At 46.3% G+C, this 15,610-nt stretch overlaps 1 protein-coding gene across 6 annotated transcripts in view; it reads left to right on the top strand.

Annotated features, from left to right (window-relative positions):
* Nucleotides 1–15,610, top strand: part of Syn (synapsin) — a 122,550-nt gene that overhangs the window by 99,489 nt on the left and 7,451 nt on the right. For 4 of the 6 annotated variants that reach the window (XM_045756240.2, XM_069307537.1, XM_069307536.1 and 1 more), the window contains 5 exons: nt 6,966–7,171; nt 7,863–7,959; nt 8,218–8,385; nt 10,504–10,521; nt 15,009–15,186. In XM_045756240.2, coding sequence (XP_045612196.2) covers nt 6,966–7,171; nt 7,863–7,959; nt 8,218–8,385; nt 10,504–10,521; nt 15,009–15,186 — 667 coding nt within the window. The remainder of the gene's footprint in view (nt 1–6,965; nt 7,172–7,862; nt 7,960–8,217; nt 8,386–10,503; nt 10,522–15,008; nt 15,187–15,610) is intronic. The other 2 variants (XM_045756242.2, XM_045756244.2) reach the window with 2 other exon arrangements.

Here is a 15,610-nt window from a genome sequence, read left to right as displayed (position 1 = left end):
CTCCTTCTGATTACTAAGTCAGCTACTGCCTCTTTTGGTGGTCAGTTGGGGAGGGTGTTGCTGGGGAGGGGGGAGGGGGAGTGGAAGGGGGATGGGGAGGGGTGGGGAGGCGTGAGAGGTTGAGGGGGCTTCTAAAAGTAGTGATGCTGGGATCATGAAGGGGTGGGGGGGGGGGGGTTGGAGGGAAAAATGTGTTGATTGAGATTGACTGAAATGGTTATATTATACGAACGTGAGTTTTGGGTAGAGATGGTGGGGAGGATGGGATGGAATGTGTGTGTGTGTGTGTGTGTGTGTGTGTGTGTGTGTGTGTGTGTGTGTGTGTGTGTGTGTGTGTGTGTGTGTGTGTGTGTGTGTGTACTTACCTAGTTGTGTTTGCGGGGGTTGAGCTCTGGCTCTTTGGTCTCGTCTCTCAACTGTCAATCAACTGTTGTACAGGTTCCAGAGCCTACTGGGCTCTATAATATCTACACTTGAAACTGTGTATGGAGTCAGCCTCCACCACATCACTTCCTAATGCATTCCATTTGTCAACCACTCTGACACTGAACAAATTATGTCTAATGTCTCTATGGTTCATTTGGGCACTCAATTTCCACCTGTGTCCCCTAATGCGTGTGCCCCTGATGTTAAATAGCCTGTCTTTATCTACCCTATCAATTCCTCTGAGAATCTTGTATGTGGTGATCATGTCTCCCTCTAACTCTTGTCTCCCAGTGATGTGAGATTTAAGTCCTGTAGTCTCTCCTCGTAGCTTATACCTCTCAGTTCGGGTACTAGTCTGGTGGCAAATCTTTGAACCTTTTTCCAGTTTAGTCTTATCCTTGACTAGATATGGACTCCATGCTGGAGCCACATACTCCAGGATTGGTCTGACATATGTGGTATACAAAGTTCTGAATGATTCCTTACACAAATTTCTAAAGGCCGTTCGTATGTTAGCCAACCTGGCATATGCTGCTGATGTTATTCTCTTGATATGAGCTTCAGGGGACAGGTCTGGCGTGATATCAACCCCCAGGTCTTTCTCTCTCTTTGACTCTTGAAGTATTTTATCTCCCAAATAATATCTTGTATCTGGTCTCCTGCTTCCTACCCCTATCTTCATTACATTACATTTGCTTGGGTTAAACTCTAACAGCCATTTGTTCGACCATTCCTGCAGCTTGTTCAGGTCTTCTTGAAGCCTCAAGCTGTCCTCCTCTGTCATAATCCTTCTCATAATTTTGGCGTCGTCAGCAAACATTGAGAGGAATGAGTCTATACCCTCTTGGAGATCATTTACGTATATCAGAAACAGGATAGGTCCAAGTACAGAGCCCTGTGGGACTCCACTGGTGACCTCACGCCAATCTGAGGTCTCACCTCTCACTGTAACTCTCTGCTTCCTATTGCTTAAGTACTCCCTTATCCACTGGAGCGCCCTACCAGTTACTCCTGCCTGTTTCTCCAGCTTATGCATTAACCTCTTATGGCGTACTGTGTCAAAGGCTTTCCGATAGTCCAAGAAAATGCAGTCTGCCCATCTTTCTCTTTCTTGCTTAATCTTTGTCACCTGATCGTAGAATTCTATTAAGCCAATTATTCAAGATTTACCCTCCCTGAACCCATGTTGATGGGTTGTCACGAAGTCCCTTCTCTCCAGATGTGTTACTAGGTTTTTTCTCACGATCTTCTCCATCACCTTGCATGGTATACAAGTTAAGGACACTGGCCTGTAGTTCAGTGTCTCTTGTTAGTCACCCTTTTTGTATATTGGGACCACATTAGCCGTCTTCCATATTTCTGGTAGGTCTCCCGTCTCCCGTGATCTACTATACACTATGGAGAGTGGCAAGCAGAGTGCCTCTGCACACTCTTTCAATACCCATGGTGAGATTCCGTCCGGCCCAACAGCCTTTCTTCCCAATGACAAAGCTAAGGACTATTATCCTACATCAGGTTATTTGAAGCCTGACCCTAGAGACTCGTTTATTTGATGAGCTTAATATAAATATCCATTAGGAGTCAATTGTATTTAATTCTAAATAATTGCCATGTATGGAGTGTGTGTGTGAGTGAGTGAGGTCCAGCCCGCCACCATACAGCTACAGACACCCCACTAACGACACAAACACACGTACCAAAATAACTGATAATTATATAATTCCTCGGCATATAAATAGCGCTATCTTGACCCCGGTGATAGTGAAGGTCGCTTAAAGATGACTCTACTAGCTGGACACTAATTATACAACTACAGTAGGCACAGTAGTGGCTACAGTAGGCACAGTAGAGGCTACAGTAGGCACAGTAGTGGCTACAGTAGGCACAGTAGGGGCTACAGTAGGCACAGTAGTGGCTACAGTAGGCACAGTAGTGGCTACAGTAGGCACAGTAGAGGCTACAGTAGGCACAGTAGTGGCTACAGTAGGCACAGTAGTGGCTACAGTAGGCACAGTAGTGGCTACAGTAGGCACAGTAGAGGCTACAGTAGGCACAGTAGTGGCTACAGTAGGCACAGTAGTGGCTACAGTAGGCACAGTAGTGGCTACAGTAGGCACAGTAGTGGCTACAGTAGGCACAGTAGTGGCTACAGTAGGCACAGTAGTGGCTACAGTAGGCACAGTAGTGGCTACAGTAGGCACAGTAGTGGCTACAGTAGGCACAGTAGAGGCTACAGTAGGCACAGTAGTGGCTACAGTAGGCACAGTAGAGGCTACAGTAGGCACAGTAGTGGCTACAGTAGGCACAGTAGAGGCTACAGTAGGCACAGTAGAGGCTACAGTAGGCACAGTAGTGGCTACAGTAGGCACAGTAGTGGCTACAGTAGGCACAGTAGTGGCTACAGTAGGCACAGTAGTGGCTACAGTAGGCACAGTAGTGGCTACAGTAGGCACAGTAGAGGCTACAGTAGGCACAGTAGAGGCTACAGTAGGGGCTACAGTAGGCACAGTAGACACAGTAGTGGCTACAGTAGGCACAGTAGAGGCTACAGTAGGCACAGTAGAGGCTACAGTAGACACAGTAGTGGCTACAGTAGGCACAGTAGAGGCTACAGTAGGCACAGTAGTGGCTACAGTAGTAACACCTAGTGGTGATAGTAACAACAAAAGGAGTAATGATAACTCAAGTAGCAATAACTGTTGCCATTGAAGCAGCGTTTCAGTTATATTTATTATTAATGGCAACAGTTTTATGGCAGTGATACAACACTGACCTGCAAGAGTCACTATAGTGGCAGCAGAGGGGGGGGGGTGAATGGGGGGCACCCCAAACCCATTATAGGGGTGGTGGAGGATGGGATTAGGGGCCCCACACTACCCATGGTGAGTGACCAGGGGGGGGGGGGTACCTGAGCCCCACACTACCCATGGTGAGTGACCAGGGGGGGGGGGGTACCTGAGCCCCACACTACCCATGGTGAGTGACCATGGGGGTTAAAGAACCTCACAATACCATGGTGAGTGACCAGGGGGTACCAGAGCCCCACACTACCCATGGTGAGTGACCAGGGGGGTACTAGAGCCCCACACTACCCATGGTGAGTGACCAGGGAGGTACTAGAGCCCCACACTACTCATGGTGAGTGACCAGGGAGGTACTAGAGCCCCACACTACTCATGGTGAGTGACCAGGGGGATACCAGAGCCACACACTACCCATGGTGAGTGACCAGGGGGGTACTAGAGCCCCACACTACCCATGGTGAGTGACCAGGGGGTACCAGAGCCCCACACTACCCATGGTGAGTGACCAGGGGGGACCAGAGCCCCACAATACCCATGGTGAGTGACCAGGGGGGACCAGAGCCCCACAATACCCATGATGAGTGACCAGGGGGGACCAGAGCCCAACAATACCCATGGTGAGTGACCAGGGGGGACCAGAGCCCCACAATACCCATGGTGAGTGACCAGGGGGGTACTAGAGCCCCACAATACCCATGGTGAGTGACCAGGGGGTTATCAGAGCCCCACAATACCCATGGTGAGTGACCAGGGGGGACCAGAGCCCCACAATACCCATGGTGAGTGACCAGGGGGGACCAGAGCCCCACAATACCCATGGTGAGTGACCAGGGGGTTACCAGAGCCCCACACTACCCATGGTGAGTGACCAGGGGGGACCAGAGCCCCACACTACCCATGGTGAGTGACCAGGGGGGACCAGAGCCCCACAATACCCATGGTGAGTGACCAGGGGGGTACTAGAGCCCCACAATACCCATGGTGAGTGACCAGGGGGGACCAGAGCCCCACACTACCGATGGTGAGTGACCAGAGGGGACCAGAGCCCCACAATACCCATGGTGAGTGACCAGGGGAGACCAGAGCCCCACAATACCCATGGTGAGTGACCAGGGGGTTACCAGAGCCCCACACTACCCATGGTGAGTGACCAGGGGGGACCAGAGCCCCACAATACCCATGGTGAGTGACCAGGGGGGACCAGAGCCCCACAATACCCATGGTGAGTGACCAGGGGAGACCAGAGCCCCACAATACCCATGGTGAGTGACCAGGGGGGGACCAGAGCCCCACAATACCCATGGTGAGTGACCAGGGGGGACCAGAGCCCCACACTACCCATGGTGAGTGACCAGAGGGGACCAGAGCCCCACAATACCCATGGTGAGTGACCAGGGGAGACCAGAGCCCCACAATACCCATGGTGAGTGACCAGGGGGGGACCAGAGCCCCACACTACCCAACCTAACCACACCCAACACCACTCCAGCCGACGCTCAGCTGCCAGTATTGAAGGTCAGCTATGCAGAAAGGTCCGCCGGGAACCGGTCCGCTCCAGCACCCACCGGCTGGGCGGAGCGCGCCAGAAACATCCGGAAATACTGATATACACCGGTAACCGTCCCTTGAATTAAGTGGGGAGAGGGGGAGGGTGGAGCTCGGATGAAGTGGCATTAGGGCCGGTTTGATATCATTCTACTGTATTACATATGAATTATGAAACTGCAGAAGGCCTATTGGTCCCCTACGTGGCAGCTTGTATTTACATCAACCCAAACTCATTCATATACATGTCTAACCTACGCTTGAAACAATCAATAATCCCGCGTCTATTATGATCTATTTTGTGTGCCACAAATCACCAACCCTTCTCCAGGGCAGAAGTGATCCTAGTTGTCGTAGATATATAAACTTATCTAGAAACTTGGACTTGTCTCCATCTTCTGATGAGTAGTTTGGTCATCATAAACTTGGACGTGTCTCCATCTTCTGATGAGTAGTTTGGTCATCATAAACTTGGACGTGTCTCCATCTTCTGATGAGTAGTTTGGTCAACATAAACTTGGACGTGTCTCCATCTTCTGATGTGTAGTTTGGTCATCATAAACTTGGACGTGTCTCCATCTTCTGATGTGTAGTTTGGTCATCATAAACTTGGACGTGTCTCCATCTTCTGATGTGTAGTTTGGTCAACATAAACTTGGACGTGTCTCCATCTTCTGATGAGTAGTTTGGTCATCATAAACTTGGACGTGTCTCCATCTTCTGATGTGTAGTTTGGTCATCATAAACTTGGACGTGTCTCCATCTTCTGATGTGTAGTTTGGTCATCATAAACTTGGACGTGTCTCCATCTTCTGATGTGTAGTTTGGTCATCATAAACTTGGACGTGTCTCCATCTTCTGATGTGTAGTTTGGTCATCATAAACTTGGACGTGTCTCCATCTTCTGATGTGTAGTTTGGTCATCATAAACTTGGACGTGTCTCCATCTTCTGATGTGTAGTTTGGTCATCATAAACTTGGACGTGTCTCCATCTTCTGATGTGTAGTTTGGTCATCATAAACTTGGACGTGTCTCCATCTTCTGATGTGTAGTTTGGTCATCATAAACTTGGACGTGTCTCCATCTTCTGATGTGTAGTTTGGTCATCATAAACTTGGACGTGTCTCCATCTTCTGATGAGTAGTTTGGTCATCATAAACTTGGACGTGTCTCCATCTTCTGATGAGTAGTTTAGTCATCATAAACTTGGACGTGTCTCCATCTTCTGATGAGTAGTTTGGTCATCATAAACTTGGACGTGTCTCCATCTTCTGATGAGTAGTTTGGTCAACATAAACTTGGACGTGTCTCCATCTTCTGATGAGTAGTTTGGTCAACATAAACTTGGACGTGTCTCCATCTTCTGATGTGTAGTTTGGTCATCATAAACTTGGACGTGTCTCCATCTTCTGATGTGTAGTTTGGTCATCATAAACTTATGTAATTTATATCAATTGTATTGTTTGGTGTTCTATTTTGTGTTGATATATTCTATACCTTATTATTATCCTCCTTGTTATGCCCAGTCATTCATTTGTGTACTTTACACATGTCCACATTAACTCTTCGCCTTTGTTGAGTATGTAAATTAAGCTTTTTCAATCTCTCTTCATTCATTCATCTACCAGTCCCAGGGGTTCATTTACCAGTCCCAGGGGTTCATCTACCAGTCCCAGGGGTTCATCTACCAGTCACAGGGGCTCATCTACCAGTCCCAGCCGTTCATCTACCAGTCCTAGGGATTCTACCCATTCTACCAACATTCGCCGTTCATCATCGATATCTTCCATTCAAAACCGTTAACAACCAGTCATCGTCGTCAATCTTCATTCAAAAAATTATCCAATCACCCCTTCAACATCATCCAATCACCATTCAACAATACAACTGCTCACGACCATTCAGCGAACCTTCCCTTCCCTCCTCCTCCACCCCCCCCACCACCCCTCTACACTCCATCAAAAAGTGTTGACGTAGCCAAGACTCCCACGGCTCTACCCGCGTCATTATCGACTATAAAGAGTCGCTATAAAGTGTTCTCACCCCACAGCACCGCTCCTGTGCCAGGTAAGTCCACTACGGGCTCACCATAGCCCGTGCTACTTGGGAACTTGTTCCGCGTAGCTGAATCTATAACAACAACGTGTTCTGACCACCTCCTTCCCTCCCTGCCTCTCCGCCTGCGCCAGATGTCAGCGCCCCGGTACCCGTGCGTGTTCAAGATCGGGCACGCCCACGGCGGCCTGGGCAAGATCCGGGTGGAGAGCAACGCCGACTTCCAGGACATGGCCAGCGTGGTGGCGGTGGCCAACACCTACTGCACCACTGAGCCCTACATCGACGCCAAGTTCGATATTCACATTCAGAAGATCGGCGCCATGTACAAGTGCTTCCAGTAAGTTGGAGTGGATAGTTGAGGAGTTTTTTGTGGATAATAATTTGAGGGGGATAGATAGTGAGAGGGGTATAAGGATAGACATCCAAGCCACATATATCTGAACATGAAGGTAGTGGAGGGACGTTTCGGGCCGACTTCAACCATGGTCAACTCAATGTGTTATCCTACTGTACGAAATGTATTCTCTCGTCAGTTTCAATTTAATATTATGTATTTGATCAATATGAGTCTTTGTAATTGCTAGCTAGAGATTTCGTACCCCTTGTACACCTGTTCACTCCAGCATCCAAGATGACGTCGCTGATGACAACAGTCCTTACCACACATCTCTGGCCTCCTCGTCCTCCTCCCTTCTTGCTCGTCCTCGGACCTTCTTTGTTCCTCCTTATACCTTCATCTTTATCCTCATTAGTATCTTCTTCCTGTGTCTTCTCCTCCCTCTCTTCCTTGATTATATGTTGGTGTACACAAGGTACAACCAACTCCTTTGGTTGGTACCAACGACAGTACCAACAGTACTGTACGACAGTACCAACAGTACTGTACGACAGTACCAACAGTACTGTACGACAGTACCAACAGTACTGTACGACAGTACCAACTTCAATTCCTTTGGGGAGTTGAAGTTGGTACTGTCAACTCTGTGTGCTCTCTCCCTCTCTCACCTAATGCAAGGTTTCGCCCGCAGGAGAAAGTCCATCTCCGGTAACTGGAAGACGAACACCGGGTCGGCCATGCTGGAGCAGGCAGCTATGACGGAGCGGTACAAGGCCTGGGTTGATGAGGTAGGTCATATGCCAGGTTATCTGGGGCAGTCATCAGGTCATCAGAGGTCATATCAACATGTACTTCTTCCTGAGGGCGGGGGGTCATTGTCTCTGAATGCTGTATTGTTATTAGGTCAAGCAGGGGTCACAGTCATGTATGGTGATGATGGGCCATCGAAAGATCATCAAGGGTTCACGAGGGCATTAACTTTCGACTCCATATTCACCCTTCCTGTCCCCTCAGCTCCCTACTAACCCGTCCCTCTGTGTCCACAGGTGTCGTCGCTGTTCGGGGGCTTGGACATCTGCGCCATCGAGGCGATCGTGGACAAGGGCGGCAACGAACACATCATCGAAGTCAACGACTCTGCCTTGACGCTCATGGGAGACTCTCAGGAGGACGACCGTCGCTACATAGCCGAACTCGTAGCCATCAAGATGCAGGTGAGACGTCGGGTGGGTGTGGCTGACGGGTAGGTGGGTGTGTCTGGCGGATAGGTGGGCGTGTCTGGCGGGTAGGTGGGTGTGGCTGACGGGTAGGTGGGTGTGGCTGACGGGTAGGTGGGTGTGTCTGGCGGATAGGTGGGCGTGTCTGGCGGGTAGGTGGGTGTGGCTGACGGGTAGGTGGGTGTGGCTGACGGGTAGGTGGGTGTGGCTGACGGGTAGGTGGGTGTGTCTGGCGGATAGGTGGGCGTGTCTGGCGAGTAGGTGGGTGTGGCTGACGGGTAGGTGGGTGTGGCTGGCGGGTAGGTGGGTGTGGCTGACGGGTAGGTGGATGTGGCTGACGGGTTGGCGGGTATGGCTGACGGGTAGGTGGGTGTGTCTGACGGGTAGGTGGGTGTGGCTGACGGGTAGGTGGGTGTGGCTGACGGGTAGGTGGGTGTGGCTGACGGGTAGGTGGGTGTGGCTGACGGGTAGGTGGGTGTGGCTGACGGGTAGGTGGGTGTGGCTGGCGGGTAGGTGGGTGTGGCTGGCGGGTAGGTGGGTGTGTCTGGCGGGTAGGTGGGTGTGGCTGACGGGTAGGTGGGTGTAACTGAAGGGTAGGTGGGTGTGGCTGACGGGTAGGTGGGTGTGGCTGACGGGTAGGTGGGTGTAACTGAAGGGTAGGTGAAATGAGAGAAAGAGAGAGAGAGAGAGAGAGAGAGAGAGAGAGAGAGAGAGAGAGAGAGAGAGAGAGAGAGAACGCGCAAGCAGGGGAAAAAAAAAAAGAGTAGGAAGAATAACCTAATCGCAAGCCAAACACGAGAACTTTGAACATGAGGACGCACTTAAGAGATAAAGTTTAAACAGGAGTTGGTATCCTGACCATCCGCTGATGTCTTGTAAGCTTACCGATAGGCACATTCAGAACACCCGCTGGTGAGTGAGTTTTAGTTTCTGGCTGCTTTTGTTTGCAAGTATGAATGCTAGGTCACTAGGTCAGGCAGGGACGCATCATCAGTCGGGGCCACCTGATCAATCAGGATCACATGATCAATCAGCCGCCTGATCGATCGGGATCACAAGGTCAGGGAAGGTCATAATTAATCTTAGCCACAGGGCTCGGACAGAATCGCAAGGTCAGAGGTCAGTCAGTTGGCCACAATGTCAAGGATACGAAGTCACGTATTAAAATTTACCTCGCTTTTAGACTGTGACCTCCCCTCCTTGCCTGTCTCAGGCCTGCTCTAAGACTCTGAACCCCTGTCTTCACACCTTCAAGCATCGCTCCTAAGCCCCCTTCAGATCACGGCCGTCAAGGTACTATACTAAAGTAGTTCTGGCTAGAATTACTAGCCAGAAAAGGCTACGTCAACCACCTTTACATCCTGCTTTTTAGAATATTTCAAAGAACGTTTCGCGAGGTGGGAATAATGAAGCCTTGATGTTCCTTGATGTTGGCTACGGTCTTGTTGACGCTGACAGGCAGCGTCACCAGGGACCTGTGTAACCTTTGGGACCTGTGATCTCTTTGCCTCTGGGATCATTTCTTACGGTGTTAGGAGAGTTGACAAGCTAACGGGAAATGCAATTTTATATACTTTTATGTGGGACTCTTTCTGATTATCTTTCTCGTGCAGATTATACTCGATGATTATAGAGTATAATTATACTCCATAATCAGATTATTCGAGTATACAGATTATACTCAGGATATTTCACTCAGAATCTCTTATCAGAGTTATTCTTCTTGAGGCCCAGATAAGATTTTGAAGAGATGTTCTATAATCAAATTTCTTGCCCCATTTAAATTACACCCATAAACGTGGCAAGTTGCAACATAATAATGAAAGGTATCTTTCGTAAGTAAATCTGAAATTTAGTCCCTTTCTAATATTTACCGTAGAATAATATAATACACTTAATAACATAATCCCCAAAGTAAATATCACCGGAATTAATCCCCCTTTCTGTGCTTTCAACTCAGTTTTATTTACTAGTAACGAGAATATTCTCATACAAACATGTAATACCTTTCAGGATTAATTCGTTGTATTACAGAATTTATCAAACAAAATTGTAACATTTCCTTTTCTTTTTTTATCAAAATCTTTAAATATATGTTTCTCTCCATCGCCACAGGAAAGCTGCGGGGTCCAGGTAACCATAATGTAGCAGTTAACTCGTGAGAGTAGTGGCAGGCTCACAGCTCTAGCTAGAGTACACTCCCACAGCACTCTCCCACGGCCCTCCCACGGCTCTACAGCTCTTATGAGTAGCCTCAAGTCCTCTCCTAAGTCCTCAGAGATCACAAGATCTCTGCCCTCTTAGAAACTCTTATTACCCACCTCTCTAGGTCACTTGACGCTCTCCTAGAAGCTCCATGGCTCCATCTATGACTCTTGTGTACTACCCAGCAGCACTGTGGACTATCTAAGACCTCTTAATGTTCTACCAGTAGTTATAATGCCATACAGCTTTGTTTACTTTTTTCACATCTCCGAGGCCGCCCTAGCACTGTTGTGACCCCTCTAAGCATCCTTGCCAACTTTCCAACAGCTCTCTTCAGCATCCCTATAACCTCCTCTAAGAAAGCTGTGATCCCCTTATGGGACCCCCTACAACCCCCACCCCCCTTAGCAGGCTTCAGATCCTTCTCTGAGTGTTTGAGGCTTGGATATAATCCATTCGATCCTCTTTAAGATCCATACGGAGTTTTATAGGGCTCTCGAAACCTCTATCAGCAGCCTTACGATACAAAACTTCCCTTTTAAACTTTCCCTACCCCTACCTCCACGCACTCTCCCACTAACATGAACCTGGATTCTTCCATATAGAACCCCTTTGTGTCTCCACCATACCCTTGTACAGTAGAGCTTTCCCCTTCAACTTTCCCTATGTTGACGTTTCACAAACGTTTGGAAAATTTCTTAAAACATTTTGGATGATATCATGTCACTGTAAGTTTCTCATTGAGGCGTTCACTGGTGGGGTGTGGCACTTCTTCGAAATTAATTATAGATTACCTACTTGGATAATAAATTCTAGATTATTCATGAAGGAATCGGGACGTAACGGCAGGATAACAGATTTGGGATAATTCAAGAAGTATAATTATTACAATGATACAAAATAATTTTGTCTTTTAGATTGTCGATGGAAAAATGAACACAATGATCTTAGGCTGTTATCGTTTGTATAATTATTAACAAACCACCTTTTTCTTTCCTCCACACACCTTAATTCTCAGTCCATAATCATGGTGTCTTGCCCAGATCACTAACAACTGTGCAACAACTAGCCTATCAAGACTTTATCTTGCTTCGTTAAATAAAACTCGAGGTTCATTCAGTTCCTGAGCCCATTACGTGCCTCTGTAACCTTTCCCACTGCCCACACGGGATGGACATAGGGAGTGCAAAACTGAGAAGACAATATATAAAAACTGAGAAGCGAGGGGGTCACACTTCTCGGTTTGGGAAATTGTTTCACTAACTTTGAGCTGTAGGAAGGTAGCAATGACGAGGCTACTCCGACGAGGCTTCGCTGACCAGACCGTCGCCCACCAACAAATCTCCTGCAAATTGAAATGTTGATCTTTAATTACTAGCTGCGAAATGTATAAATAATATATTCTTGTTAGGGGCTCAGTTCCAGAGTCCATTATTTACCTCTGTAACCTTTTCCACCACCGCCTACGGGATGGGTATGGAGAGCAAATTAAATGAACCAAACTAAACTTTTAAATAAGGACCTAAATATGAAATTAAGGCACCAAGCCGAAAAAATAAGGCACTAATATCACTCCAAAAATTCAGTGATACAAAATTATCATAATAATAAGACGAATATAGATTTTAATAAGGCGCTTATAGAATCTACACTAACCTTAAATGTCTTACTACTCCAGTAGAATTATCTGGGTGTGAAGCAATTGGTAAGAAGGGTTCCGAGGCGGTAAACACTGGCTGGGGTGTCTATTATAGATATTAGTCCGGATTATCTTTAAGAGCCACGCCACGCAAACATTGTTATTGTCCCGTGGGGCGAGGTCAAGCGAGTGTCTTTCACTCCCTACTCCTTCAACGGGGTTAACTGGAATATATTTATCTTGTTTAAATACACAGTTATTTACTGTTAGTGGCCATCTACTTTTATTAATTGTTATTTATACGATTTAAGATATTACAAGAGTAAGGAGTAATACTACACGTCAGTACACAAATTTGACGAGACTGACAATTGCTAACAATTCACATGAATTTAACATATTTCATCAAAGATTATTACTATTGTGATTCACATGACATATTTCATAATTTAATAGTAATTAAAATTTGTAAAGGTTAATGTGTTTGTGGTAAATCATTATTCATGTTAATGTCAAATGCAACCAACGAACCTAGTTTGTTTACGTCGACAGCGGTCTTTTCGTACATGCAATCTGACTAGTCTTATCGTGGGGTCGACACAGTTATATTTCGTCTTCCATCTTTGAAAAGAGTTAATATACACGTCTAGACATAAGTTAATACTTCCACAAATCCAGACTAAAGGGGTCAAGGGGTTAGTGTCTTGGCGATTTTGTTTTCCATATAATTTTGACATTCCGTGGGAATTTCCTTCATTGGGTTTAGTGTTGGGATTAAGACCCTTCAATCTCTGGAGAGGAATAATAATAATACTAATAATAATATTAATAATTTTTATTAGCAAGAAGGTACAATGGGTTGTCGAGATTACTTAAGATTGGTATTTTTACATTCATGCAAAGCCACTGATACGGGCTAATAACACTTGGGCAGCCACCACAATACCTCTCTGACCAACCAGCAAGTGAACTTTAGTCCGTAATATAGTCTAGGAGAAAAGTAAATTCCCAGTGTATATACAATGAGAAACAGGGTCATCTCTGTGTGCATATAACCATGATGTATTTAATCTTGAAACTATCTATTATCCTGTCGTATATCCAATCTAGAAGCTACATCAAGGTTATGTTATATTTTCTAAAACCTATATAATCTTGCGTTATCCTTTCCAGAAACTTTATCTACATACACTTTTGTATAATTTGTTTCCAGAAACTGTTTCATACTTAACAGGAACTGCATCCCAACAATCCTGAGTTATCCTATCCATAAACTGCTCTCCCAGTCCTGCCCTCAAATCACGCCTCAACCCATGATGTGGCCAGACTCGCTCCACTTGCAAGCGTAGCCTGTTCTAGGACGCATTTTTCCCGATAGCTGAAGACTCGATCGAAATACAGCTTCAAAGATATTGCAGTTCATAATGAGACACTTAGGGGCCATATTTAGTGCCCTATTGTATTATCTGAACATTTAGGTAATTTCCGCTTCATGCTTCTGAAATCTCACAACTGTAATATTCACATTCTATGAACTGCTTTGAATTATCTTTGAAGTTGATACATCACCAGCTACTCAACACTGTACAGACACGGTGCCGGCAGTTTTGAGATAATACAATTTTGTATTGTTAAATTTGGGCTGTTGCTGTGAGTTCTAATATAGTTACCCTTTACAACATGCTTTACGTTTTTTGTAATTAGACGTCGAGCCGTAACTATTTTATTATTTTAACGGTCATCGTCATTATCATCACTATCATAATCATCAACATTATTATTATTATCATTATTATTATGTTTGCTCCAGAATGCAACAGTTGATCAAATTCTAAATGGTAAGCGGATATAGTACTTTGATTTCTGAGCCGAGCTAACAGCAACGCCAGTATCGTAGTATTTTCAACAAGTCTATTGCGGGTTACATCGAAGGAAAGGTCAAGCGCATCTAGGGCAACCTAGGAGAGACCTGAATAAGCCAAACAGGCTTCCTGACTCCATTAATGGGAATATTTGAACAACGTACAGTAATAATATGCATCTTAACCGTCTCTTCCGCAGTCCAGTCCTCAATGTGTATATACCGAGTGGAGTATACCTCTCCTTGTATGGATAATGGAAGCTTATTGTGTATATCTGCGAGCTCAGCACTCAGTATATCCTTTCACGACCGAAGATCACATTCACTCCGAAAAAATCTACAATTTATGGGCTACTCATTGCCATGACACCTCTTGGGGTGGCTTCATCAATCAATCTTTTTATATCAGGCAATATTGGTGTCTTTATTCCTCGTAAATATAGTGCTGTTTAAACGTAATTTCATAAATGTGTGATCTTGTTAAAGCTTCCCCAAAAGCCCACATGTTATTTTAAATTAAAGTATAAATAGCATAAACTATTTGCAAGTAGCGTCAAGTAGGCTGAAATTGTGTATACATATAATTCTAAATTGCTATCACTTAAAGTCTTCTACGGGCTCACTCAGCCCAGTGCACTCACAGGTTTAGTCTGTGCCACTTGGAACTTTTGATCCGATTAGCTGAATGTAAAACAACATGCAGTCAGTTGGAAAGTTAGCAAGAGTCATTAAATACAAAATGATAGCAAGTAACTCAAAGTAACAGCGATGTAGCTTAAACTATCGGCGAGTAACACGAATAACCGCGATGTGACAGAGCGTTGAGAAACGTCATCACAGATACAAGAGCACTATAGGACTGTCGCGTGAGGCGTTGGCAACAGTCACGCATTGATTCTTACTCTTCCTCGACAGGGCGTGACGCGGCCGTTGGAGCTGACGCGGGGTTTGTCGAGGCAGTCGCTGACCGGAACCTCCACTGCCTTGTCGTCCCGTGGCGGCTCTCCGACCGAGGAAACTTCCTCCCGGCTGGGCATGAGCGAGACGCCTCTCCCTGGCGGGTCACCTAGCCAGCAGCGACGGGACTCCCAGGGTAGGAGCCACAATCTGGGTTCTAGCCACGGTCTCTACCTGCCCCCACCATATCCTGGGTTATAGCCTCAGTCTCTCTGGCTGCCCCCACAACCTTGGTTGTATCTTATATTTCTGTCTGATCTATCACCTGGTTTCTCCCTTTGGATTTCAACTGCCTTTACTTTGTCTATCAGATCCTTGTACACTGTCTGTCAGATCCCCCTGTATTGTCCATCAGATTCCTGTATTGTCTATCAATTCTCTGTACACCGTCTACCAGTTCCCTGTACATTGTCTCTCAGCTCCCTTTACTTTGACTTTCTCTGTGCTTTATCAGATCCATCTATTGTCTATCAGATCCCTGTGCTTTGTCAGATCCATCTATTGTCTATCAGATCCCTGTGCTTTGTCAGATCCATCTATTGTCTATCAGATCCCTGTAC

Source organism: Procambarus clarkii, chromosome 60, assembly GCF_040958095.1.
Source record: "Procambarus clarkii isolate CNS0578487 chromosome 60, FALCON_Pclarkii_2.0, whole genome shotgun sequence".
Classification (NCBI taxonomy): Eukaryota; Metazoa; Arthropoda; class Malacostraca; order Decapoda; family Cambaridae; genus Procambarus; species Procambarus clarkii.
Note: the sequence above shows the minus strand (reverse complement) of the source record. Positions and strands in the feature narration are given on the sequence as shown.